Source organism: Paramormyrops kingsleyae, chromosome 12, assembly GCF_048594095.1.
Source record: "Paramormyrops kingsleyae isolate MSU_618 chromosome 12, PKINGS_0.4, whole genome shotgun sequence".
Taxonomy (NCBI): domain Eukaryota; kingdom Metazoa; phylum Chordata; class Actinopteri; order Osteoglossiformes; family Mormyridae; genus Paramormyrops; species Paramormyrops kingsleyae.
Genome location: NC_132808.1, coordinates 2,659,679 through 2,687,584, shown reverse-complemented (window position 1 = coordinate 2,687,584; position 27,906 = coordinate 2,659,679). Strand labels below are relative to the sequence as shown.

Genomic DNA, 27,906 nt, shown 5'->3' with positions numbered 1-27,906 from the left:
ATGACCTTTAATCCTCAAGATAGGTGTAAACTACGTGTGCAAGTATAGCTAGTACACTGCTTGTGTTGTGTATGTGTTGCATTGCGTATGCGTCGCCTCGCATGAAATATATTCCAGCCCTATGATGCGTACTCAGACGCATAGCGAAGGTAGAAAATAAATCAGCCCTTAGCCTCACGCTCCCTCTACATTTTTTTCATATTATTTTAAACCCCTAAAAATACACTGCTTGTCACTCCATTTGTACGTTAAGACTTATAAGGTACTGCCTGCTACACCATGTGACTAAGTTGGCTAAACAAGCTTAAAATAGATGCTATTTGTGCCAAAGATGAAGCGCCCGCCACCTAAGTCCCTTGGTGAATCACCGGACCACACTATCGGCTGAATTCAAGACTGCTCTTACATCTCTAGAGACAAAGCTTCATCTCCTGCAAGCTATGGTGTCTAATCATTATGGCGTTAAATTAGTGCCATTCATGTATTGTCCCATTGCACATTATACGGATACATTCGAACATTAAGAAATTAATTAAAACTCGTACATAGAGTAATATGGGAAACAGAGGGGTGAGCAACAGTCGCCATGAGCCCAAAATGCTAAACCACCATGTCATTACAGCTGAAAGAACATATAATATTAGCTATTAACACGATTTTGCACAAATCACGAAATGGTTTGAAGCGCAAAAATAATCGGTGTGCATCATTGTCTATGTACTGGACATCACAATTCTGTCATTAAAAATGCCCCACCTTACTTACGTTAAAAGTTATTAAAGCCATAAAATTGAATATCGAATATGAGGCCAACTTAACCGCGGTCAGTGACAAGTTCTCTTCATCTTCTACCAAAGCAAATAGCCAATCGTAGTCAATATTTAAAAAAACCAATCAAAGGGCCGGAGATATTAGCCACTGTTCCCACCTCCAAAGTGTCAAAATTCATCCTATTGAGTGAGCGAGTGCTGTGCAGACGCGCAGCAAATGCGAGCACGTAGAGAGGATGGGTTTTCTGCTAACGAGCGCATACTTGTGCGTGGTTTTTATATACGCGCGAGTTTTGGCACTAATTTAATGCCATAGATCATGGCCAGTGGATTACTGCGATTGAATATAGGGATAACTAGCTCAGCAAACACATACAATCACTGGAATTAACATGTGTGGATCTACCAGATAGCAATGCCAAGTTAAAGGCTAAAACCGCTGATCTTGAGGCGTGAAGCCTAATAATATAAGAATCTGTGGCCTACCAGAGTCGGTAGAGGGCCCCAATGCAACTGCTTTCTTCTCCAAGCTGCTGTCCAAGGTTCTGGGCGATTAAGTCTTGCCCACTCCACCAGAACATGACAAAGCCTATCGCCCCCCCCCATGGCTAAACCAATGTCCAGGGAGAAGCCAAGGGCAGACATAAGCTGTTTTCTTCGCTACCAGACTAAACAGTAGGTTGTCCGTGATGTTCGTAGACGGAGGGAGAGCTGCTGTACCATGGGAAGGCCATTAGCATCTATGAAGATGACACCCCTGAAGTCACTAAGCAGTACTCCTGATACCGAGGGGTCATGGCAGAACTGTGTAATCGGCGCCTTAAGCCTTTACTCATCTACTGTGCCAGGCTCCAACTTTCGACCATTATCAGCGGCAAAAAAAAAATCTCTTCATCTGAAGAGGCTAAGGAATACCTACCAGCTCAGTGCACAGAATACCAATAGTTTTTTTATGATAGGTAATGTTTTACTACTAGCTAAAGCATGCAAACAATGGCGATTGAGCTCACAATTGTCTTCTGATTATAAGTTTAAAGATTTTATTTTATCTGAAATTACGCTTTTTGGGGGTTTTTTTAGACTAATGATACTCCTGATGTGAGCAGTGGCATTATCTGGGAGACTTTTAAAGATTACCTTCATGGAGAAGTTACCTAATTTCTCTCCCATTTAAAAAGGGCTAAAAATACTCCAATACTCCAATCTGAACATGATCTGCTCTCAGCTAGTAAAGTTGACAGACAGTGGTTACATACCAAGCAGTGCTTCTTTGAATTTGGTGGGAAAGCAGGCAAGCTTTTGATGAACCAGGCACGCAGTTAGCACTTCAAGATTAATCCCCAAAATCAAATCAATGACTGGTGACCCCTTTCAGGCCCTCATAATATTAATAATGTTTTTTCAACTTACTACTCCAAACTTTACTCTACAGATTATTTACCACACGTCTGGGCAGGCCCCAACCCCCTCAGTCGGTTTTTTTTTACCCCAAAGCTGACAACAAACTTGACACAAAATCGGGTGCACCCACATCATGTTTAGAAGTGCAAGAAGCAGTCAGGTCCTTACAAAGTGGCAAATTCTTTTGGTCCTGATAGTTTCACAGTGGAGTTTTACAAGCTGTTTCCCCCTCTATTGGGCGTGATCTTAGAGGGGATGTGCAATGATGCTTTTTCTATAGGCCACCAGGTACATCAATTTCACTACTACTCAAGAAAAACAAAAATTCCCTCCTCTGCTCCAGCTACAGTTCAATTTCTTAGCTAAAAGTAAAGGTTTATTGATTTTCCATCAAATTTAGTGTTGAATTGTAAGACTTGCAAAAAGGTATTTGTGATTTTACTTCCCAAGCTGAACTGAATAAGGATGTTTTGTCATAATGTGATTTGCTCAGTTTGTAGCCTTGGGTAAATGTAGTACACAAATGTTCTGTTTTAGAGCCTTGTGGGAAGAATGCAGAAAAATTAGCAGTCAGAATGGAATTCTTGATGTGAGGAGTATGGGGGAGTAAGGATGAAGATGAAGGTCAGGATGAGAGGCACTCACGGCTGAGCTCCCATCTCACGCAGGTGATAGAAAAGCTGGGGCAGGTGGATTTGCAGTAGCTTCTCAAACTGGAGACACAGTGACACAATGCCCTACAGAAACATACACACAGATCATTTAATTGCAGCCGCATTCACACACACACACACACACACACACAGCTTTGTAATTATATCTTTGTGGGGACTCTCCATTCATTTCTATGGGGAAAGCTGTAATCACAACATGACAACCTTAACCCTCACCCAGCCCTAACCTTTACCATAAGTAACTAAACAAAACACTTTTTACTTTTTTGATTGCATTCACAGATCTTTGTGGGGATCTTAAAAATGGTACCCACAACGTCAAACAAACAGGTTTTTATTACATTGCAGGGGATGTTTGGTCCCCACAAAGTAATATAAACCTAATCCACACACACACAGCTCACATATTACTACCATTTTAGGGACTCTCCATTAATTTCTATGGACATAACCCTAATCCTAACTACAACACCCTTAACCCCTACCCAGTGCTAACCTCAACCATAGTAACCAAACAACCAGACTTTTGACATTTTTAGTTTTTTGATTGCATTCACAGATTTTTATAAAACTGAGCCGGAAAAATGTCACCACAAGGTCAGAATAAGAGGTTTTGGTCCCCATATTGCAATATACACATGACCACACACACACACCTACACACCATACTGTCAGACTCACTGAGGGAGAGGAGGAGATGGAGTGCAGCCTGAAGAAGTAGCGCACATACATCTCCCTGAAAATTCTGTATAGCTGGGAGGGTTCATTATACAGGAAGCAGAGGGGGGCCACTGTAACAGAGCCAAGGACATTGTGGGAGACTTAAAGGATGTTTCTATATAACCTAATTTATCATTATACAATAACAGAAGTTTCAATTACTGAAAAAGTACTTTTTCAGGTAGATCAATAGTTTTCAAAAATTACTTCATTTTAAAGATTGCATAAACTTTTTACACTTAATGGCTAAACATATTACCTGTAATATATAAACCTGCCAAATCAAGTTCACTCACTAAGCTCATTTACCTGCACAGTCAAGAAACAGTTGCATGTCTGATTAGAACAAAAATCCTTACCATACATAGAGAAGCCATGAAAGGGAATGACACCTTCAAGAAAATACGAAAGTACATATGTTAAACAGTAAATCTCTACAAGCAGCCATCCAGTTTTGTTTGCACAGAACTCTTACCATTGGGTGGGTAAACCAGAGCATATTCCTCAGTTCCCTGCTTGCCTATTGGAGACCACATGGTTAGTATATGTAAGCCACAAGTGTTTCTGTTGCCAGTCTAAAGCAGGCGTCACCTGAATGCTCTCACCCTGGACGGAGGACTTAGGAGGTGTGGCACTGTTGTAGATGAAATGCTCCAGAACTGTTGTATCCCGTGAAAAACACAGCAAGATCTGATAACACACACATATAAATACATACACAAAGTTACCTCACGAAGGACGATTCTCATTCATAATTTGAATATGGTTAAACATGGTTAAATTGTAGGTTATTTTAGTGTGCGAACAGCAAAGTCCAAAACAAAAAAACACAATGTTAGGAAGACCAATTATAATGGTATGAGACTGAAACTAGAAACTGTAAACCGGATGGAGTTAAATAACAAAACTGTTCAAGAGGCATAGGAATTTTTTTAAAGCACATTATTACAAGCGCAAGGGGACTACATATCTGTTTCCAGCAATACTAAATGTAGGAAACTGCAAGCAATGTGATTTTGTTCTGAAATTAAGTAGAAAGTCAGGAGGAAAAGGGCTCTGTATCACACATATTAAATAACTAATGATGTCGTAAAAAAGCAGATGTATCTAATAGGAGTGTAACGGTACGCGTATTCATACCGAAAATTTTCAGTATGGATTTTTCCGTTCGGTATGCATATGTACCTTTGTGTATTTGTTTGTTTCCCCCGATTAACATTTGGAAAGAAGCGGATGAAGCCGCACCACTATGCATGTACACGTACGTCCTAATATAAAGGTGGAAGTTGTTAATATGAATACAAGCACAACACATGTATTTTTTAAATACTGCACCATAATGGATATTTATTATGTTGTGTTTTGTATTTTTTGAGACAATATTTATGTTGCACAGTTCTAATATGAGGCTGAAAGCTGCTAATGTGAATGCAGTACAGACCAGGTAAAGTTAATTTTCTAAACGTGCACCTTAATGGATATTTATTCTATTTTTTATTTACTTGAGAGAATTTTTTTTGTAGTAAGTAGCAGAGGTATTGACAGAGACTGTTTATTACGAAAGTCTTACTCTGTTCAGTAAACCACTGTTTAATAACGAAAAAAGAAGCAATTTATGTTGTTTCTTTTAACCCAGGCTGTACAGAAAATGTACCGAACCGTGACTTCAAAACCGAGGTATGTACCGAACCGTGATTTTTGTGTACCGTTACACCCCTAGTATCAAAGTCTACAGATTGAGGTAAAAAATTAAATTAGAATTGCTAACAGGAATGTCGAATCCTTTCGACATTCCTCTTAGCAATTCTAATTTTAATTTTTGCACTATGGTTGCAAAGGATAACATTAAAAGTTTCTTCCAATTTTTTAACTGCAAAAGAGCTGAATTCTGAAAGTCACTAATCAGCTGAATAGTATGGGTCTTATGAAATGAAACCAATATGGTTAATGAGTTTAATGATTGTTTTGTACGGATACTGCAAAGGACGTGAGTAACATACCAACACTTATTCCTAATCCAGCTTCGTCTTTGGTAAAATTACATGTAACTGAAGCTGACATACTACAAAGCCTACCGAAGCTCACAATAAATAAATTGCAGGGCCCTGATGGCATCTTACCTATAGCTTTAAAAGAGATGAAGGGTATTATTTGCCAACCTTTAATTTTACTATTTTAGAAATCCTTATGGGCTAGTGTGGTACCTTCTGATTGGAACCATGGTAATATAACGCCCATATTCAAAAACGGGGATAGAAGTAATCCCTCAAACTATTGACCAATTAGTTTAACTTGCATAACTGGAAAAGTTGTGGAAACTATAATGCAAATGAAAATGGCAGATTACCTGGATTCAAATAACATTCCAACGGATAGTCAACATGGATTTAGGAGAAGCAGATCCTGTTTTAAAAATCTACTTGAGTTCTTTGAGGAAGCTACAGGGGAAATTGATCATAAAAAGGATCTGGGTTATGTTCTTATGTTCTTATGTTCTATGATGTGATCTATTAGATTTCCAGAAGGCCTTTGATGTTGTCCCCCAGAAACGACTTCTGTTTAACCTCAAAGCAGAAGGAATTTAGGAACTGCAGCAGCTTGGATTGAAAACTGGTTAACAGACAGGAAGCAGCAGGTTGTTATTAGAGGCACAATGTTACAGTGGACCTGTATTTGTAATGGGGTACCCCAGGGTTCAATTTTAGGACCAATATTTTTTGTAATTTACATAAACGATATCAACACTAATATATACAGTAAATTGGTTAAATTTGCAGACAACACCAAGGTGGATGGTCTAGCACAGGGGTTCCCAAACTTTTCAGCTCACGACCCCCAAAATAACCGTGCCAGTTACTCGTGACCCCCACTATCCTCGGAAGTGGTTAAAATATACGAATGATGCGCGCAACAGTGCACATGCGCCAATAGGCCTATCCAAACATGAGCATGACAACACAAAAGAACACAACCATATATATTTTTTTAATAGTAATTTACTCATTTGTTTAATTTCAACAAAATATCCTATCCAAACAAGAGCATGACAACACAAAAGAACACAACGCTCTAACAACCATATAACTTTTAAAAAAATTGTTATTTACTCATTCGTTTCATTTCAACAAAAATAATATCCTAAGCATAAAGCGATGAAAATTACCTACACGTTACGTGCACATGTCGGAATGTTTAACATGGTGCTGTAAATTCTGCTGCAACTGACGCTACTGATGTGTCGTTAATCTGTTGTAATCACCTCAGGCGTCGCGATCAAACGGAAAGAAATTTGAAAGGCTAATTTGCATGTTTTTTTAAAATGTAACTATTAACTACTAGTTTTTATCTTTTGTTAGTTATTGATAAAATGTTAATATAAAATGTTAAAATGTTGATAAAATATTATTTCTAATAGTTAAAAAAAAAAATATTTGATTTCTTGGAAATCATCTCGCGACCCCCCCCTCAATGTCTCACGACCCCCCAGAGGGTCGTGACCCCTACTTTGGGAACCACTGGTCTAGCAGACACTGAATTAGTGGCACAGAGGCTACAGCCAAATCTTGATTTAATTTGTGACTGGATTGATACCTGGCAGATGAAATTTAATGTAGACAAATGTAAGGTAATCCATGCAGTGAGAAGAAATACAAAGAACTGAAATAAAGAAGACTGATTATGTTGATGCTTCCATGTCCCATTCTCAACAGTGTGGGGATGTTGGGTTATATCTCCAGGTGTGTGGAGTTTAAGGGCATTTTTCCACCGCACCAGGTACCATACTTTCGGTACTTCCATAAAGTGCCGAAAGTAAGGTACTTCTTTCGTGTTGGTTTTCCACTGGCGTAAAAATTGATACCAGCGCCAAATGACACCATCAGCAAGTGACCGGCCCTGCCTGACATAGTAAGTCCAGCTTAAATCATAATTTAAAAAAAACTGCTAAAAATTAAAACTAACAGTTTAGGCTGGAAAATGCGGTTTATTGTTATGTCATGTTATGTCAGCTTCTATCACAGTATAAGATTCAGTAATATCCAAATTGCATGAATGCTGCCATCATTTACATTTACGTAGATGCTAAGACTATACAATTCCTTGGAAAGACCTCACCTAGAATATTGTATGCAGGTTTGGTCACTATACCTTAAAAAGGACATTACTGCCTTGAAAAGGGTTCAACGCAGGGCTACAAGAATGATTCCTGGTCTTAGAGGAATGTCTTATGAAGAGAGGCTAGCAGAGCTGAATCTGTTCAGCCATGAACAAAGGAGACTAAGGGAGGACATGATCCAGGTATATAAGATTCTAACAGGTCTGGATGCTGTTCAACGTACCAAATAGTTACTTATTAGTTCTAATTCAAGAATTCATGGCCATAGGTGGAAATTAGCGGGACAACATTTTAAACTAGATTTGAAAAAGCACTTCTTTACATAGCATATAGTTGGTGTATGGAATAGTCTTCCTGTTAGTGTAGTGCAAGCTAAAACCTTGGGTTCCTTTAAGTCAGAGGCAGATAAGATTTGTACAACTTTAAGCGATTTGTTGAATTCTCCCCAAGCAAACCTGATGGGCCAAATGGCCTCCCCTCATTTGTAAACTTTTTATGTTCTTATATAAAATCATTATTAATTATTTTAAAAGAGAAACCTGTGATAAGGCATAAATGGTTCATTTTGTAAACATTACTGGTATGTAAGCATCTTAGCAATCTTCAGTTGATAAATATAAAAACTGAAAGCACACCAGCTTGCTACTCTGGAGGCCCAAATATGATTAAACAACTGTGCTTCATCTGAGATGTTACCAAGTAGCAGCAACAGTTGCCAGTTTGATTTAGTTAATTTCCAAGCACGATCACAGCTGGTGCACTGTTTGCTGAATTCCTTGACAACCCGGAGGCAAAGCTCACTCACAACACACCCTTAAGCAACATAACAACCCTGTCTCTGAGTTTTGCTATACATTGTTATATGCTGCACCAGGCTAAGTACAGTTTGGCCAGGTGGATGACCTTGTCCTCCATTTTGATGCAAACAAAGCTTGAGGACCAATACATAAGACAGGGCATTCTGGAGAAATCCTGTCAAAATGAGTTAACAGGAAGATGGCACCCAATAGCAGGCAAGGTAAATAAACTGGCTACTTACCTGATACAGGTAATCTTCAAACACAAAGTAGTAGTCATCATTACTGGCTGTGAGTTTCACATCCTAGTGAAAACACCAACAGTGGGATATCAATAGATAAATATTATATATATTTTTATATAAAGTAAATTTGTGGACACATAATGCACAAAAACATAAATAAATCTTGTATTTAATTTTGTATAAAAATTTTCAAACATCCATATTTGACAGCAACATGAGATACTTGTTTTTAAGAGTTTGCCTTTTTAAAAAAAGTTTCCTACCTTGTAGATCAAGCTGTCAACAAGTAAATCATGATGGATGACTCCAGATTTCAACTGCTCATAACGCATCACATCCTGTTCAGAAAATAACAGCTTATAGTTCAGCATTCTTTCACTCATCTATTCTTATATATACATGGTGTGTGTGTGTGTGTGTGTGTGTGTGTATATATATATATATATATATATATATATATATATATATATATATATATATATATATATATATATATATATATATATATATATATATATATATATATATATTTGAAAAGACAAAGAAAAGGTGTAAACTTTTCCTGTAAAGGAAAAGTAAATTTTTCCATACTATACTAACATCAATAACTATGATCATTATGTTTATGTAGTCTCCTAAAACATTTTAATCATATCATAGCATGTCTTTGGATCATTTATGTTAACCATCTGCCCTGCTTAAAAGGTACAAGGTATCATGTTATATCCTTTTTATTTACACAAGATGGATTCGGTCTAGTAAGGTTTGGTGCACTATTAAAACAGAGAGCCAAATGAAACCAGTGCAATCATAAACTGAATTCTCCAGGGAAATTCATACTGAGATGTGAAGGAATGGGGTGAGAAAGAAAGATCACAAAGACAAGGACAAAAGAAATATAAGAAGCCAGCATACAATAGTTTGGCAGCAAAAAGATACACATTTAAAGTGCCTGCTTTGTGTCAGGGAGTCCCCAAAGGACAATACAGTGTGCCAGAAGAGAAGGCCTAGTCCGCCAGTATCTCTGCCATATAATAGGGCCATTGTAAGGTATTGCATATTTAAACTGAAAATATATTAGTATGAACATCATTTTTATTTGTAATAAATATTTGTATTATTACAGTAAATTATACCCAACTTCCAAATGTTTATTCTGGTCAGGGTCACGTGGGGGCCTGGAGCCTATCCCAGGCAGCACAGGAGGTACAGGCTGGACAGGATGCCAGTGGTAATGATTATTATTACATTTAATAATATTTTAGTAATAATAATCAAATATGCGAAGAAAGGAGTTTATTGTTTTCTTTCTATATTTAATCAATGGAGTTTTCCAAGACAGAAGATCACATCGGGATCTACTCCTCCAAATATTCCTGAGGAAATTAAAACTGCCATGTTATACTCATTGTCTACTTAAAAGTACTATTTTACTTTTATTGTGCTGTTAAAAAAATGACATTCATTACTGAACGATTCAATAGTTCTAAATTAAATTAAAATGTGTATTTATGGAGGTTTATTTAAGTTACCTGGGCTATAATTTGTATCTGCTTTTATTACTAGACCTCTCTACACATTTTTCAAATAGCAGAGGAAGTATTACATTTTCTTTTATATTGTTTACCCATACCTGTGTTCATAGCTATACACCCACCTTCTTGAAATACAGAAAATGATTGGCACATCATTTGTTTGGCTGCTTTTAAAATTGTAAAGCGGGGCACTTTCGGGGAAATTTCTATCTAAAAACCGTGTTGGCCGGAACATAAGATGTTTTTTTTTCTTTCTCTCAAAAAACATCTGAAAAAGTGGTGTTGTCTTATAATCAGGCTCTAGACAAAACAGGGAATACATAGCGCCAAAGATAGTAACATTCATTTTAAAAGAGCTGTCATATCATTTATTAATATGGCTCAACCTTCCCCAAAAATAATTCAAAACATTGTTGTGGAGTTTGTAATATTCATTATCTATCCCCCCTCCCCCTGTCCCCAAAATAATACATTTAGCTTTTGGAACGTCTGCTGTTTAATACACTTATTGTAATCCGATTGCCTGTGGTTGCTTTTTAAGATGTGATTGCTGGTTAACTTATATGTTCTTGTTAATTAAAATTTGGTAAGATTTGGTATTCCAAAAACTTTTTTTCTAAAAAGAGTTGCCAAAAAGCGGGGGTCATCTTATTATCGGGGTCGTCTTATATTATTCGGGCCAATACGGTGTATGTTGTTTTGGGGCTATCACAACCGCTTATATTAAGCCCCAACTATCCCGTTTCTGAGACACTGTCCAGGCACTGTTCAACCGCATATCAATTTTGCCCCACTGACAGACAGAGTCTAGGCTGAGGGAGAAAACATTTGACTGGTGTCAAATATACAAATGGTAGACTTGCCACACAGTAAGCATGCTCCGGTAAAAGATAACTCTGCTAAATGGCAGTCCTTTGATTACACTGGTATGTCTAACACGACAACTCACTGGGGCCTTTTGTAAACAGGCCACAGCTAATTTACTGTAAGGGTATCTGTTTAGGGGAGATATGAAAGAAGCCATTTAGTGGCCTTTTAGGGACGGACTGGTAGATGGGGCGGCCGCAGAAGCTGCGCCAGGGCCCGGGCCCCCCCCCAGCAACGTCAAGAGCAAAACATTCATGAGGATTAAGGTGCTGATATGGACTTGTAGCATGCTGCTTTTGTATCTCTCATTTTTATGAATACAATGTCATTATGATTGGAATCATACCACAAAAAATGTTTTGTACAATACTTAAAACAATTTTGAAATGTAATCATTTGCAATGTTTTGTAGTCAAACTATGTAATCGAGGTGCGTATTTAACAAAAAAAAAAAAGCATGTTTGTGGAATATGCTAACTGTCCTGGGTATGATGTTAAACTGCATTTGGCCCTGCAAATCCAACTTGTAGGGAAAAAACATTAGGGGTTGGTGGCAGGTTTGGCATTCCAGCCACCGTAAAACACTTCACAGCAGCTGGGTCTATACAGGCACGACACCCTTCTGCTCTCTGCTGGAGTAGCTCTGCCACAGTCACCCACAGGAAGGCTGCACGCATCATGAAGGGTATGGGGAAAGCCTTCGGAAGCCTCATCCCTGGAAGAGTCAAAACTGTCGGAGAGCTAATAGGGTCAGACCTGTTGGGGATTGGGGCTGGTGTGGTGCTGAGGTATCGCCTGCTGCATGGCGGAATTTGGGTCCCAGTTTGAGGTGGCCCATCCTGGTAGGCAGTAGGCTTGTCTCTCCAGCAAGATGGCCATCTTCCTCTGCTGTCAGGGGACGCTGTAATTGTGACCCGGTGGGCCGACTACTTTGAGCAGTTGTTTAAAGCTGATCCTCCATCTAGGACAGAGGTCACTAACAGGTGGACCACGGTCCACGTCCGGACCCAAAAGCTGTCCCATACGGACCCGGACCGATAGCCAAAACAGAAAGTTGTGATTTAAAACCTGACGGGGTGCTTCTATTTTAACCGGCGCAGCTTTAGTAGTCTTTTCGGTAGTGGTTCAGCACTAGAACCACCATTGCCCACACCAAAGAACGTCAAACGCCTTTAACCGCCAAGCAAGACGTAGTTCTGCGTATGCAACCCTTTGCGCTAATGTGCCATTAGTGTTAATAGCAGCAGTAAAGTTAACACCCGCAGCCAAAATGCCGTAATATTCCTAACAGAGTGGCTGAGCTGTCCTGAAATCGTAAACCTGAAAAGTTTTCAAACACGGCATGTATTATAACATGTTGGATAAATAGGCGTAGTTTATTGGTGATTTCATGTTCGTTGACGTTTCTGCTTTTTAACAACAGTATAAAGTAATGTTATCTGTTATATACAGTTGAAACCAAAAGTTTACATACACTGTATGAAAAGACATATAACTTTTTTTTTCTTACTGTCTGATATTAAATCATACAAAACCCTTTCAGTTTTAGGCCCGTTCGGATTCCCAAAATAATTTCTATTTGCTAAATGTCAAAATAATGTGTGAGAGAATTTTTTAGAGATTTTTTTATTACTTTCTTCAAAGTCAAAAGTTTACATACATTTGCTTAGTATTTGGTAGAATTGCCTTTAAACTGAATGACTTGACGCAAACGCTTTGGGTAACCTTCCACAAGCTTCTCACAACAGTTTAATGGAATTTTGGCCCATTCCTCCTGGCAGAACTGGTGTAATTGAGTCAGGTTTGTAGGCCGCCTTGCTCTCACACGTCTTTTCATCTCTGACCACAAATTTTCTATGGGATTAAGATCAGGGCTTTGTGATGGCCACTCCAAAACATTGACTTTGTTGCCCTTAAGCCACTCTGTAACCAATTTTGCAGTATGCTTAGGGTCATTGTCCATTTGGAAGACCCATTTGCGCCCAAGCTTTAACTTCCTGGCTGATGTCTTGAGATGCTGCTTCAATATTTCAACATACTGTTCTTTCTTCATGATGCCATCTATTTTGTGAAGTGCACCAGTCCCTCCTGCAGCAAAACACCCCCACAACATGATGCTGCCACCTCCGTACTTCACAGTTGGGATGGTGTTCTCAGGCTTGAAGGCTTCCCCCTTTTTCCTCCAAATATGACGATGGTCATTATGGCCAAACAGTTCAATTTTTGTTTCGTCAGACCACAGGACATGTCTCCAGAAATTAGGGTCTTTGTCCCTGTGTGTATTTGCAAAGTGTAACCTGGCTTTTTTATGTCGCTTTTGGAGTAATGGCTTTTTCCTCGCTGAGTAGCCTTTCAGTGCATGTCGGTACAGGACTCGTTTCACTGTGGATAGTGATACACTCTTACCAGCTTCAGCCAGCATCTTCGCAAGGTCTTTTGCTTTTGTTCTGGGATTGATACGCACATTCCGCACCAAAACACGTTCATCTCTTGAACTCAGGAGCCGTCTCCTTCCTGAGCGGTATGATGGCTGGACATTCCCATGTTGTTTATACTTGCGTATAATTGTTTGAACAGATGAACGTGGCACCTTCAGGCATCTGGAAATTGCTCCCAAGGATGAACCAGTCTTGTGGAGGTCCACAATTCTCTTCCTGATGTCTTGGCTGATTTCTTTAGACTTTCCCATGGTGTCACAAAAGGAAGCAGTGTGTTGAGGTGTGCCTTTAAATACATCCACAGGTGTGCCTCCAATCAACTCAAGTGGTGTCAATTAACCTATCAGACGCTTCCAAAGCCGTGACATCATCATCTGGGCTTTCCCAAATAGTTTAAAGGCATAGTAACCTTAGTGTATGTAAACTTTTGACTTTGAAGAAAGTAATAAAAAAATCTCTAAAAAATTCTCTCACACATTATTTTGACATTTAGCAAATAGAAATTATTTTCGGAATCCGAACGGGCCTAAAACTGAAAGGGTTTTGTATGATTTAATGTCAGACAATAAGAAAAAAAAAGTTGTATGTCTTTTTATACAGTGTATGTAAACTTTTGGTTTCAACTGTAAATCAACTTAGGTGAAACAAAAAAGTATATTTTCAGGGTTGCCAAATCTCAAGATTCTGGCATGACACCAACGCTTTCAGACTCACGCAGGAAATCCTATGGCAAATCTATATACCATTATAAACCTAAAATTAGATACGTCAAAAGGGTATTTACACGGTTAAATACAAAAGCAGACTATTTACAAGGTAAGAACTGTTACATACAGTATGTGTGTAGACATCTTGAATTGAAAATCTCACTCTGGCCAGCTGGCAACCCCGCATTTATTTGCAATGAAAAGTAAAATGCACTCTTTTCGCCTGAAAAGGCTTGTCATTCCGTTTGCGTTGTTACGCCGACAAATATTAGATTAGATTAGATTAGACTTTATTAATCCCACAATGGGGAAATTCTTTGAGAATTATATATGAGAAAAACGTAACGTTACATTTTATATATTTTCAAAATAATAAGATCACCCATATCCTACTCTAATAGCAATTAAAGTAATAAGTTAATATGTATTTATTTTAAAACGAGACTTTAATTTTATTACTGGGATTATCGAAACCAATACATAAATCCAATGAACACTAAAATATATGACAAACGACTTTATTAGGGTTTTACGGCTTTTTGGGGTGACAGTAACTCTGCTGCTGTGAGGATTACTGACTGTCCCATTGTTTTCTTGATGGGTGAGCAGCGATGGCCCATTAACAAAAACGAAAGGTGTGATACGCCAAAAAACGTGCTGCTGGCTGTTAAAGGAGACCTGGCGGTTCTAGTGTTAATGAATGAAGAAACACACAGACCAATTCCATGCAAGTTAAGCCATCCCATGTGATACCACTCAACATTATACATATCAGTTCTATGTCATGTGACAATAAATATTGTCAAAAACTGTACTGTGTACTCAATGAATTTGATTTGACAGGTATTGATTACATGCAATGTTGATACAACTAATAGGCTACTTAAATATATATCACACTAAAAAATTAGATGACATGATCTTCCGGACCTTTGCTTCAAGAATTTTTTTCTAACTGGACCTCTTTAAATTTTAGTTGAATACCCCTGGTCTAGGATGTTGGACATCTCCAAGGTTTCTTGAGGCTCATCCTTCGATCAGCCGTGACCCACCCAATCTCACTGACTGGTGAATCAGCTGGGGGTAGGGAATGCTGTGCAGAGTGGAGGGAGAACCTCCGTGTACTTCCCAGTTGATTCTGGGGTTTGCCAGGGGTGTGTTCTTGCTCCTACTCTGTTGGATGCTTGCATGAACTGGGAGTTGGGCAGGGTCGTGGGGCCCCGCAGCAGTGTGGCATCTGTTGGTGAAGAAAGATTTACTGATCTTGATTTACTTGATGCTGTGATTTTCACGGAGTGCATGGAGGCTTTGATCAGGGCTTTCGAGAGACTGAGCGAGGAGCCTGAGTGTCTGGGATTGCAAGTGTCCTGGATAAAAACCAAGACCTCATCGAGAGATTCACTAAACCTGGCAGCGATCATTCATGTCTCTGGTGACTCTTCCTATGAAGTCAGTAGACCGATTGGGAGATCATGAGTTTGCTGGAAAGGGGTACGTGGTGCTGGCAATATCTTTGCAAGAGGACGAAGGTCCAAGTCATTAGAGTCCTGGTGCTTCCTGTCTTGCTGTATGGCTGTGAGACACAGATGCTATCCAGTGAGCTGAGACAAAGACTGGACTCCTTCGGTACTCTGTTTCTTCGGAGAATCCTTGGGTACCGCTGGTTTGACTGTGTCACTAGAGAAGTCCCGAATGAAGCACATTACCTGTATTGTGAGGGAGCATCAGCTACGGCACCACGACCATGTGATCTGGCTCGCAGGATCCTCGTTGCTGAGGACCTGAGCAGCTGGACCAGGCCAAGAGGCCACCCACGATCCCAAGGTGTTTTGTCATGTGGTGGGTGTGGCAACACACTGCATCAGTGCATGCTCCCCAACCTGACCTGAACTGACCTAGAGTGCATGATGGGTATGTTATTTAGTGGGTACTTAAATTCCATCATCTGCAACTAGAATAGGCAGGGTCTAGGTGTGAACCTGGAAAGGGGGGGGGCATTTTTGCCTCAGGGCCCACTGTATAATTGTTCTGTCACAGGCTTTTCTAACTTGATCTGTGCTACTAGGCCCCTATGCCTGTATGAGCTGTTAGTGTGAAAACAAGTGCATGTATTCATACATTCTGTCACATCACTGTATGCAGTATGTCCAGTTCTCATACCTCAAGGTCATTGCCGCAGTTGAGAATGAGGGCCCAGAGGGTAGCTCGAAGGCCAGTGGGACAACCTTGTCGACTGTATTGCTGTGCAGCTGCACTGTCCTGCTCGCTCACCACTATAATAGAGACCTGCAGAGTTAATTAACCTTGAGGAACTCAAGCACAATTCTCTAAATATACCTAATCATGGACATGAGCAGAACAAATTTCCACCCCTCTTTCCTCCATTTTAGTAAGATGCATTTTTTCTGGCACAAAGAGATGTTTGAAGTTCATACCCACACCCAGAAAACATTTCCCAGGCAAGCCTTGCCATTCATCCATAATAACCCCTAACCCTGAGTAAAAACTCTTAAAACTGTGTATGTTCTTTGTTTTTATGTGCTGGGCTAAAGTTTGATTAATGTGCATCAAGGACATCAATGTTTACATTGTGCTCAATTTATGGTCCCTGTTAAAGAAGCTTCAGAAAGCACACTTAGACAGTCAAAACAGCACCCCTGGAGGTAGTGATGGGTGTACGGCCAAGTTTACACAGCACTAGATCCATAGCCATAAGGGGGTGAAGAGTCTTGCACTGAACCATCCCCCAGCTATCATGTCTGTTCCAGTCCTTCAGCGTGGACAAATATGCGACCAGTCTCAGAATCACAAGGTGTGACACATCTAGGTAGAACCGGGGCTACTCACCTCGCTTCCCCAGGCGAACATGCTCATTTTCAAACAGATCTGTACATGGGTAGAGGAAGGAAAGAAAAGTGAAAAGTATTTGTGGACAAGGATATTTTTCAGATTCTTTCATCAGCCACATAAACAAGTTCTCAGAAAACTTGTGCAAAGAGACAATTTTTATATATATGCATTTTTAATTTGCAGTTGGTTGACAAGAACCACACAATAGCTAAAGATACTTTGTTTCATTTGCTAAGCTGGTATTCACATGCTATAAAAGTATTATAAAAGTACCCTTTCACATGCATTACACCTAATATAATGCATTCTTTCAGCACTGTGGCAGCACCATTACCGACTGTTAATACAAAAATGTTGTGTAAACAGACGTGTTCTCTTTACCTGGTGTGATATGGATGTTGTCATCTATACCAAGCTGACTTGTTCCCAGACCTAGTTCTACAAAGACTTTTCTCTAAAAAATTAGAAAATTAAAAGGAAAACTTTAATTCTGGGACCACACATAAAAGTATGTGTGTAAATGAAATTGGTTTATTCCTTTTCTACTCATCTTTAAAAAAGCACACACCATCTCAGGGATATTCTTGACATTAAGGGGCACTTGAATCAGGCCCCAATGAGATTTGCAACTGGCCTCATCACTGCTGTCATGGTTGGCGTTTCGCAAACTGATCAGCATCTGAAACCAAGTAACAATTACATTTGTCCCTCCAATCATGTGGTGTGGTCATAGATAGAATGGAGAGAAGTAAAGGAGCTCTACCTCTAAGAAGTCCTTAGGGGCATAAACAGGCCGGAAATTGCTGAGGTCTGTTGAACCAAATGAAGACATAGTAATTTTCCACAAATCAACAACACGCTTCTGCGTGTTTGTATAGCAAGGGTGGTGGTTATCACTCCAAATACCCCAGTATAGTTTACATTTCAACTTGGCAAATGTGCCTAAAAATTATCTTACACTTAAGAGATATCATTGTTATAATATAGTGATTTTATATAAATGTTTCACTGAATAGACACATACTTTTCTCAGCAGACTTGCTTTAGACACAAAACAGACACTGCTGTGTGTACATAGAGTACAAGTAGAACATACTGCAAATGGTTTTATTTGGTATACATAAAAAGTGCAAGTGCTACATGTAGACCACATTACTTTCAAAACTACACCAATAATTTGAGAAAATAAATTTACTTGAACAATGAGAGTTTCAGAAAGCCAATATTGTAGTGGATATAAAATGTCCACACACCCCTGCCAAAAAATGAACATAAGAACATAAATAACACTCTTCAGGTCACCCCACAGATTTTCAACTGGATTAAGGTCTGGGCTCTGAATGGACCATTCCAGAATATTGATCCTCTTTTGGTGGAACCATTGGTTTGTTAATTTAGATGCATGTTTTGGGTTGTTGTCCCACTGAAAGGTGAAACACCTCTCGATCTTCAGCTTCCTAGTAGATGCTTGAAGGTTTTATGCCAAAATAGACTGAAATTTGGAGATATTCATGATTCTAGCCACCTTGACTAAAGCCCCAGTTACAGCTAAAGAAAAACAGCCCCAAACACAATGCTATTTCCACGATTCACTGTGGGTGTGGTATTCTTTTAATGATGTTATTTTAGTGCTAAACAAACCTTTTAGAATTATGGCCAAATAGGTCAACCTTGATTTCATCAGACCCTAATACATTTTTTCCACATGGTTGTAGGAGACTGGATATACCTATTTGCAAAGTTTATTTTGTATTATGTATTTTTTATATTTGGAGTAAAGGCTTTTGTCTTGCTACAACTAGTGTTGTTTTCGTCAACGAACCTTTTTGACGTGACGGAGACGAGACGAGACGCAACGGAAATGCTGGTCATGCGACGATAACTATAACGAAATATATCATGTAATATTGTTGACGAATAAAAACGAGACTAAATTTGGCTTACAAAATAAAAACTATACTAAAATGTCTTCATTTTTGTTGACGAGAACAAGACGAGACGTTATTTCCTCTCGTTTAATCGCGTTATTATTATTATGCAAAATTTCTGTTTCCTGTGTCTCCCATTCGGGCGCACAGATGGCGTCACTTCCTAAATACGTATTCGCGGCATTTTTTAGTTTTCAGTGGTGCGTTAGCAGATGGCTGGGAGGAAAAGACGAAGCGACCTTTGGACGCACTTTCTATACATTGAAGTCGAAAAAAAAACAGAATGTCTGGTAGAAAAAAATGGGGAGAAATGCGGCCACAGAATGTCTGGAAAAAACACTACAAATCTCAAACGACATCTTAAGGCATTCCACAATGACATTCAGGTAAGTAAAGACATTAGCGTAACGTTACTTTCTATTTTAGAAAGCTCGTGCCAATTGTGGTTAACATGTTATCGTTAGCAATAGATGTTAGCCTGCTAGCTTTAGTCGTTTTGGAGAAAATTATATTTCATAAGCATGGACACTTGGCGATCTGTACAAAACATCCTTTCTGATAAGATGTCTGATAAGAATACGTGGGTAAAGGGAACATTTTGAAGCTATGTAGTAGGGGTGGCACGGTTCACAAAACCCACGGTTCGGTTTGTATCACGGTTTTAGGGTCACGGTTTTCGGTTCTGTACGGTTCTTGTTATTTTTTCTTTTAATCTTTAACACTCCAGAAATGTGCTTCAGGATATGATATATAGCTTAATTATCCACAATTTAGGATACAGTATTAAAAAAGCTATATCATGCAATCATGCATAAACTGAATTTGACTTGACTTAAAGCACATTATTAAAATGATTAAACATTATTAATCCCAGAACAGTAATAAAATAAAAGTCTTGCCTTAACATAAATGCTACAAGAATAGATCGCTTTAATCGCTATTACAGTTGGGTATGGGCACACGGTCTTATTTAGAAAACATACAAAAAGAGACGCATATAATGTTTAATCATTCGTTTTGTATTTGTCCGGTCCACGGGGTTTATTTAATTGGGGATCGTTAAAATGATAGATCACCTATCTTGATTAAGCCTGATTCGGTTCGTTATATATATATAAATATATATATATATATAACGTGAAAAAATTTGGTATTAATTATATTGAATGTTCTTGAGTAATCGATAAAATCCAGTTTCTGTGTATGTACAAGACATCAATCTGTAATAGTTCAAAATATGTCCAGTTGATATGTCTAGTATGATCATCTGGCAATAGCCTGTATGTCTGTGTGGTCAGACACTGCAATAAACAGAATTTTTAGGAACATGGCAAATGTTCACATTGCAGCATGGAAGCAGACTCACTGTTACAACGCTGATGAAATGAGCAAAAGGATGAAATTTAACACAGAGAAATGTAAGGTAATCCATGCAGGGAGCAGAAATATAAAGTACAGATATTTTATGGGTTCCACTGAAATAAAGGTAGCTGATTACGAGAAAGATCTCGGTATGTATGTTGATGCTTCCATGTCCCACTCTCGCCAGTGTGGGAAAGCAATAAAAAAGGCCAATAGAATGTTGGGTTATATCTATAGGTGTGTGGAGTTTAAGGTAAGGGAGGTGATGTTACATTTATATAATTCCTTGGTAAGACCCCACCTAGAATATTGTATGCAGGTTTGGTCACCATACCTTAAGGAGGACATTGCTGCCTTAGAAAAGGTGCAACGGAGGGCAAGAGAATGATTCCTGGTCTTAGAGGAATGTCTTATGAGGAGAGGTTAGCTGAGCTGAATCTGTGCAGCCTTGAGCAACGGAGACTAAGGGGGGACATGATCCAGGTCTATAAGATTCTAACGGGTCTGGATGCTGTTCAGCCAAATGGCTATTTCAATATTAGTTTAAATACTAGAACTCGTGGCCATAAGTGGAAATTAGCGGGAGAACATTTTAAAACAAATTTGAGGAAGCACTTCTTTACACAGCGTGTAGTTAGAGTATGGAACAGTCTTCCTGCTAGTGTAGCGGAAGCTAAAACCCTGGGTTCCTTTAAATCAGAGCTAGATAAGATTTTAACAACTCTGAGCTATTAGTTAAGTTCTCCCCAAACGAGCTTGATGGGCCGAATGGCCCCCTCTCGTTTGTAAATTTCTTTTGTTCTTATGTACCCTACCCCACAACCCAGATATGAAGAATACTAGATATTTTTGTCACATGTAGGGAACAACCAGTGCTTGCCAGGAAATCCTGAAGCTCCTTTAATGTTGCTATAGGCCTCTAGGTGGCCTCCGGGACCAGTTTTGTCCTTGCCTTCTCATCAATCTTGGAGGGACTTCCTGATCTTAGCAGTGTCACTTTTGAGCCATATTTTCACCACTTGTTGATGACTGTCTTCACTGTGCTCTATGGGATGTTTAATGCTTTGGATACTTCTTTGTACCCCTCTCCCGACTGATACCTTTTAATGATGAGATCCCGTCCATATTTTAAAAGTTCTATGTGGACCATGGCTTTTGGAGTATGATGCAACGAAGTAGATATGAGAATAATCCAGGAACAGACAAACTTTATCTGAGGTCAATCAGAGTCACTTTAAGGCCAGTTGTATACTGACTACATGATTCTGAACAGAGCCACATCCATGATTATTGAAGGGTGTGCACAATTATGCAGCCAGTTTTGAATATTTTTCATTCATTTTTTTACAATAAACAATGTCTCATTTGTTTTCTTTTTTGTATGAATTGCAATTTTGAAATAAAGGTGGAACAAGATCTGACTTGATGTCTCTTGGTTTAATTTTTTAATCATACATTTTAGCAAGACTGTAAAGACTTTTTATATCCACTGTGTATCTTTATATCCATTGTGAATCTTTCCTTGACAATGTTTATATATGCTGTAAGGCATTGTTTATGGCTCTAGGAAATTAATAAATGAAATGGTGATTTTTCATTATCATAACCTACCAAAGGTGCAATCTCATTTAAAACATTAACCTGGACAGATTGGTGCTTGATATCTGCTGATAAATAAAACTCTATTAACCTGAATATTTTTTTCCATCAGAAAACATCAGTGTTATACTGTACTAGTGGTTGAGGGTGGCTAAAATAATGACAAGTGAAAAAGATAGTACATTTCACAATGATTTTTTTACCAAAAAGACAGAACATGTAAATAAATGTAAAATGTAATTTATAATACATTGGTACCTCAGAACTTGAATTTAATCCATTCAGAACTCCGGATCGAATCCTAAAGTGTTCGAGTTGTGATCAAATTTTCCCCGTAAGCAATAATGGAAAACCAATTAATTGGTTCCCGGCCCCAAAAAATTACACCTAAATGTGTTTTTTTTTTTTTTTTAAGCATTTAAACACAAAATGAACTGGATAAAATAAGAGCATATACTGTACTAAACACATCTAAGCACATTTATCAAAACAGTAATTTGTAAAATAATAAAATAAACGTATCCAAACAATGTGTCCTGCCCCGATCGTCCGCTCCTTCCATGTGCCACGCCCCCTCGTTATCTCCATGTGATCAGCTGTTTCTGGTTGTTGTCATTAGTCCTCTGTATTTCCTCCGCGTTTCAGTTTGTTTCCCCAGTCCGGTCATTGTATTGTCCATCTGCATTTTGCCTGCCTTACCTGTAATTAAACCCTGTATTCCCCGATACCCTGACGTCTGCGCCTTTGTCTCCGTTCTGTCCCTGCTCGGCAGGACAATATTATTATAGTCAAATGTATTAATGTTTTATTATTAATATTAAATGAATTAATAAAATCTATTTTTAAATGTATTTTATTATATAATAATAATTACTGCTACTGTCTGATTGTCTAAATGTATTTTTACTGTCTAAATATATGTATTCAGCTAGTGTAAACATGCACGATGCTATCACAGCGAATGCGAGGCTGAGACTGAAGCGTTACCCTTTGTTTCCGCTGAGAGACATGCCATGTGACTCATTTCCCTGTTATCTTAGGTCGGCGTTCACGGTTTGACTTCTGAGATTCAGATCGAGTTCTACCTCATTTTTTTTCTAACTGGTTGGTTCGACTTTTAAGAAATTCGAGTTCTATTGAGTTCGAGAACTGAGGTACCACTGTAATGAGTTTCTTGTTTTATAATTCACCCTCAAAATTAGAAGTAGCTCCACCTCCTAAACCTTTATGGACCAGCTGCCTTTAATACAAAGGTTTGTCAGGCAGCACCATGTGAAAAATGCTGATCTTGGATAAGCCATAAACTAGTCTGGACTGTGACGGCACAACACCTGGCTCATTGGTTCCCATCTCAGTCCACTTGTGGACCAGATCCTTCTGCTCACGAACTGGCCTCTGAAGGGTCCAGAGCAAGCACAATGTCAAATATCCACTCTCTTATTCATATCACCATAACCACTAAATACTTTATCCTAACAGCACAACCACTAAAGCCTTTATCCTAAATCACTGGTGGAACAAAGACCACCTACATGCTCAACATTTAAGTTACATAAACCATATCAACAAGGTGTACAACAGCTTGGTGTGACTCAGGCCATCCTCATACTTTATGTGACTATAGAAACTGAACGTACCTTGCGAGCTAATGGGACCCCAAGCTCTGTGCACATGCTGTTTAAGCTTTTTAGTATCCGCTTTTCCCAGCATGCCTGCAGTAAAAATAAATATTCTAAGAACATTTGTTATTGATGGATATATCACAAAAGAACATCAATGTTGGCTCCCCAGAGTATTCCAACTACTGATGCTTACCTGGGCTTTGCGCATGTAAGACAAAGGCTCCTTTGTGTGCTCAGGAGGGGCAACAGTATGGCTGGGAGGGGGCAGACTAAAAGAAGCAAAAAACACAATAAGTATCTCCTTCTTACAGAGCATAACCCGATCACATGGGGTTGTTTGTTTAATTCAAACCAGGAATACTTTACCTTCATGTAATTATCATTTTAAGTACAAGCATATTGTTTACATAAAACATGTGCACTATTTGTAACACTTGGTAGTATTTAGTTTCAGTTTTATCATAGATTGATTACCACATTGTTAGTGGATAAGGCTGAGCATCATGTAATTTTTTTCTTCATATGAGTCATACCCCCACATGAATACTATGCTGATTAATAAATCACACTTTATTGACACCTGTTTTAAAAGACCTCTTCCAGTCATCAATCTTCTAAGAGCTTATGCTGGACAGGGTCAGGGGGGCAGGGAGCCTATCCCAGGCAGCACAGGTGACAAGGAAGCAGTAAATCATGGACAAAATGCTAGTCACAGATAGTAGTGGGCAATATGACAATTTATTATGACCAGTTACAGAGTTATAAATGAATTGTGATGCAGCACTACTTAACACTATTATTGCAGTGACAGAACAAATGAGCAAGTACCTATCATATGATGCCTGCATGTTCAGAGACTGCAACAGTACTACAACAAAGCCAGACTGATGTGAAACAAAGCAACTTCAGTCTGCATAACACCACAGAGCTGCCTGAATATCTCACTTCCTTGCCAATTATCTCTCAGTGTATCTCAACTTAGTGACTAGAACTAAATATTTAATTATTCTTTTCTAACCACATAGCGAACTTGTTTTTTAAAAAAGCTAAAAATAGTGTACTTGTGTCACATGGCAAACAATACATGTTTCAAAGATGGGTTGGTCACATCATCAAATGTTTGCGGCAAATTCAATTTAAATTAAAAAATTTAAGATCAAATTTTGAATCAATTGAAAATTAAAATTAAATTGAAATCTCAAACTGAATTGGAATTTCAGGCCCTTTCGTGCATTCCCCATGCGCATCAATGAGCCTTGAGCATCCATGACCTCATGTAACAACATATTATGTAATAACGTCTCATTATGTAATAATGATAGAATGCAGCAAATTGAACGATGAAAATGATGATGATGATAACAGGGTAATGTTTCAATATAAAATTATAATGTAGTCTACAAAGTTGTTACATTTTGTGAAGTTATTACATGATGCTGCATTTATTGCATAATGTGTGGTCATACCCCACCACTGATTCACCAGTTGGTCTTCATTTGACCACTGTGTATGAGGAACACCCCACAAGACCCTACATTTTGGAGATGCTCTGTCTTACTTGTCTAGCCATCACAATTTGGCCCTTGTAAAAGTTGCTCAGACCCTTTCGCATTTTTCCTGCTTCCAACACATCAAGTTCAAGAACTGACTGTTCACTTGTCTAGCATATAATTGCTCCCTTGACATGTGTCATTTGTAATGAGATAATCTTTGTACATAAAATAAGAACATAAAAAATTTACAAACGAGAGGAGGCCATTCACCCCATCAAGCTCGTTTGGGGAGAACTTAATAGCTCAGAGTTGTTAAAATCTTATCTAGCTCTGATTTAAAGGAACCCAGGGTTTTAGCCTGCACTACTTGAACAGGAAGACTATTCCATACTCTAACTACGCACTGTTTAAAGAAGTGTTTTCTCAAATTCAGTTTAAAATGTTCTCCCGCTAATTTCCACTTATGGCCAGGAGTTCTAGTATTTAAACTAATATTAAAGTAGCCATTTGGCTGAACAGCATCCAGACCTGTTAGAATCATATATACCTGGATTAACGTCCCCCCTTACTCTCCTTTGCGCAAGGCTGAACAGATTCAGCTCAGCTAACCTCTCCTCATAAGACATTCCTCTAAGACCAGGAATCATTCTCGTAGCCCCACGTTGAACCTTTTCCAAGGCAGCACCTCCCTTGACTTAAACTCCACACACCTAGAGATTAGGGATGGTACGGTTCATGAAAAAAAACCGAACCGTTCGGTTCGGAGCATGCATGCGTCGCACGGTTCGACGGTTCATGACATGTGCAATGTAGCCTCGTGCCCTGTATGTGACGTCAGTGTGTTTCCCTTTCGCGCGAAAGAATAGGCTATATGCACAGAGCGTTGTGACGTAGTTCCGGTAAAAGTTCAGCCAGCTAAGTAATTTCCGGTAGCCTTTCGTTTACTGCGTTTAGCTCGTGTTTTCGGCGTTACCACCGTCTCTGAAGAAAACGTTTAAGTTTCAGCCAACCGATAGCACAACATCTGAACACTGTTGTGCGCCTTTGTTGTGTGACTTTATTTAATGTGCGGTTAGGCATTTTGTTAAAGAAAATTAAGTTATCTGTGACAAAGCACTCCAGTGAGTGTCATGCCTCGATTGTCCGCTCTTTCCGTGTGCCACGCCCCCTCGTTAACCCTGTGTGGATTCCCCGTGTTTACCAGCTGTTCCTGATTGTTGTCAAATTTGTCATTACTCCATTGTATTTAGTCCGCGTTTCCGTTTCTTTCTCCAGTCCGGTCATTATATTACAATTCTGCTTTACCGCTCGTCTGTGTTCCTTTTGCTTATTAAACCCCGCATTCCCCCGATCCTAGGTCTCCTCGCCTCTGCTTCCCCGGTCAGCGTTGTAACAGTGAGCCTGCTTCCATGCTGCAATGTGAACATTTGCCATGTTCCTAAAAATTCTGTTTATTGCAGTGTCTGACCACACAGACCTACAGGCTATTGCCAGATGATCATACTAGACATATCAACTGGACATATTTTGAACTATTACAGATTGATGTCTTGTACATACACAGAAACTGGATTTTATCGATTACTCAAGAACATTCAATATAATTAATACAAAATTTTTTCACGTTATATATATATTTATATATATAACGAACCGAATCAGGCTTAATCAAGATAGGTGATCTATCATTTTAACGATCCCCAATTAAATTAACCCCGTGGACCGGACAAATACAAAACGAATGATTAAACATTATATGCGTCTCTTTTTGTATGTTTTCTAAATAAGACCGTGTGCCCATACCCAACTGTAATAGCGATTAAAGCGATCTATTCTTTTAGCATTTATGTTAAGGCAAGACTTTTATTTTATTACTGTTCTGGGATTAATAATGTTTAATAATTTTAATAATGTGCTTTAAGTCAAGTCAAATTCAGTTTATGCATGATTACATGATATAGCTTTTTTAATACTGTATCCTAAATTGTGGATAATTAAGCTATATATCATATGCTGAAGTACATTTCTGGAGTGTTAAAGATTAAAAGAAAAAATAACAAGAACCGTACAGAACTGAAAACCGTGACCCTAAAACCGTGATACAAACCGAACCGTGGGTTTTGTGAACCGTGCCACCCCTACTAGAGATATAACCCAACATCCTACTGGCCTTTTTAATTGCTTCCCCACACTGGCGAGAGTGGGAAATGGAAGCATCAACATACACACCGAGGTCTTTCTCATAATCAGCTACCTTTATTTCAGTGGAAACCCATAAAATATCTGTACTTTATAATTCTGCTCCCTGCATGAATTACCTTACATTTATCTACATTAAATTTCATCTGCCAGGTATCAGCCCAGTCGCTAATTAAATCAAGATCCCGTTGTAGCCTCTGTGCTGCTAGTTTAGCATCTGCTACACCACCCACCTTAGCGTCATCTGCAAATTTAACCAGTTTACTGTATGTATTGGTGTCAATATCATTAATGTAAATTAGGAACAATAATGGTCCTAAAATTGAACCCTGCGGTACTCCACTATGAACGCAGACCCACTGCGACATTGTGCCTCTAATAACTACTCACTGCTTCCTGTCTGTTAACCAGTTTTTGATCCAAGCTGCTACAGTTCCTAAAATCCCTGCAGCTTTGAGCTTAAGCAAGAGCTGTTTGTGGGGGAAAACATCAAAGGCCTTCTGGAAATCTACGTAGATCACGTCGTAGGCCTTTTTGAGATCATGGAACATACTCACACATACTATGGGCAATTTCTTTTTTATA

The 27,906-nt window shown here is 38.8% G+C and overlaps 1 protein-coding gene across 3 annotated transcripts in view; it reads right to left on the bottom strand.

The window, feature by feature from the left end:
- tbc1d19 (TBC1 domain family, member 19) overlaps nt 1-27,906 on the bottom strand; it is a 46,940-nt gene that overhangs the window by 14,106 nt on the left and 4,928 nt on the right. For all 3 annotated transcript variants that reach the window (XR_002836269.2, XM_023796147.2, XM_023796148.2), the window contains exons 4-18: nt 23,823-23,898; nt 23,645-23,719; nt 23,339-23,402; nt 17,882-17,928; nt 17,687-17,797; nt 17,500-17,572; nt 17,116-17,154; nt 16,429-16,541; nt 8,985-9,059; nt 8,719-8,781; nt 4,171-4,255; nt 4,041-4,085; nt 3,925-3,957; nt 3,527-3,636; nt 2,817-2,908 (exon numbers count right to left, since the gene is read on the bottom strand). Coding sequence is in view for 2 of the 3 variants with exons in the window: in XM_023796147.2 (XP_023651915.1) it covers nt 2,817-2,908; nt 3,527-3,636; nt 3,925-3,957; nt 4,041-4,085; nt 4,171-4,255; nt 8,719-8,781; nt 8,985-9,059; nt 16,429-16,541; nt 17,116-17,154; nt 17,500-17,572; nt 17,687-17,797; nt 17,882-17,928; nt 23,339-23,402; nt 23,645-23,719; nt 23,823-23,898 (1,101 nt within the window). In the remaining variant the exon portion in view is untranslated. The remainder of the gene's footprint in view (nt 1-2,816; nt 2,909-3,526; nt 3,637-3,924; nt 3,958-4,040; nt 4,086-4,170; nt 4,256-8,718; nt 8,782-8,984; nt 9,060-16,428; nt 16,542-17,115; nt 17,155-17,499; nt 17,573-17,686; nt 17,798-17,881; nt 17,929-23,338; nt 23,403-23,644; nt 23,720-23,822; nt 23,899-27,906) is intronic.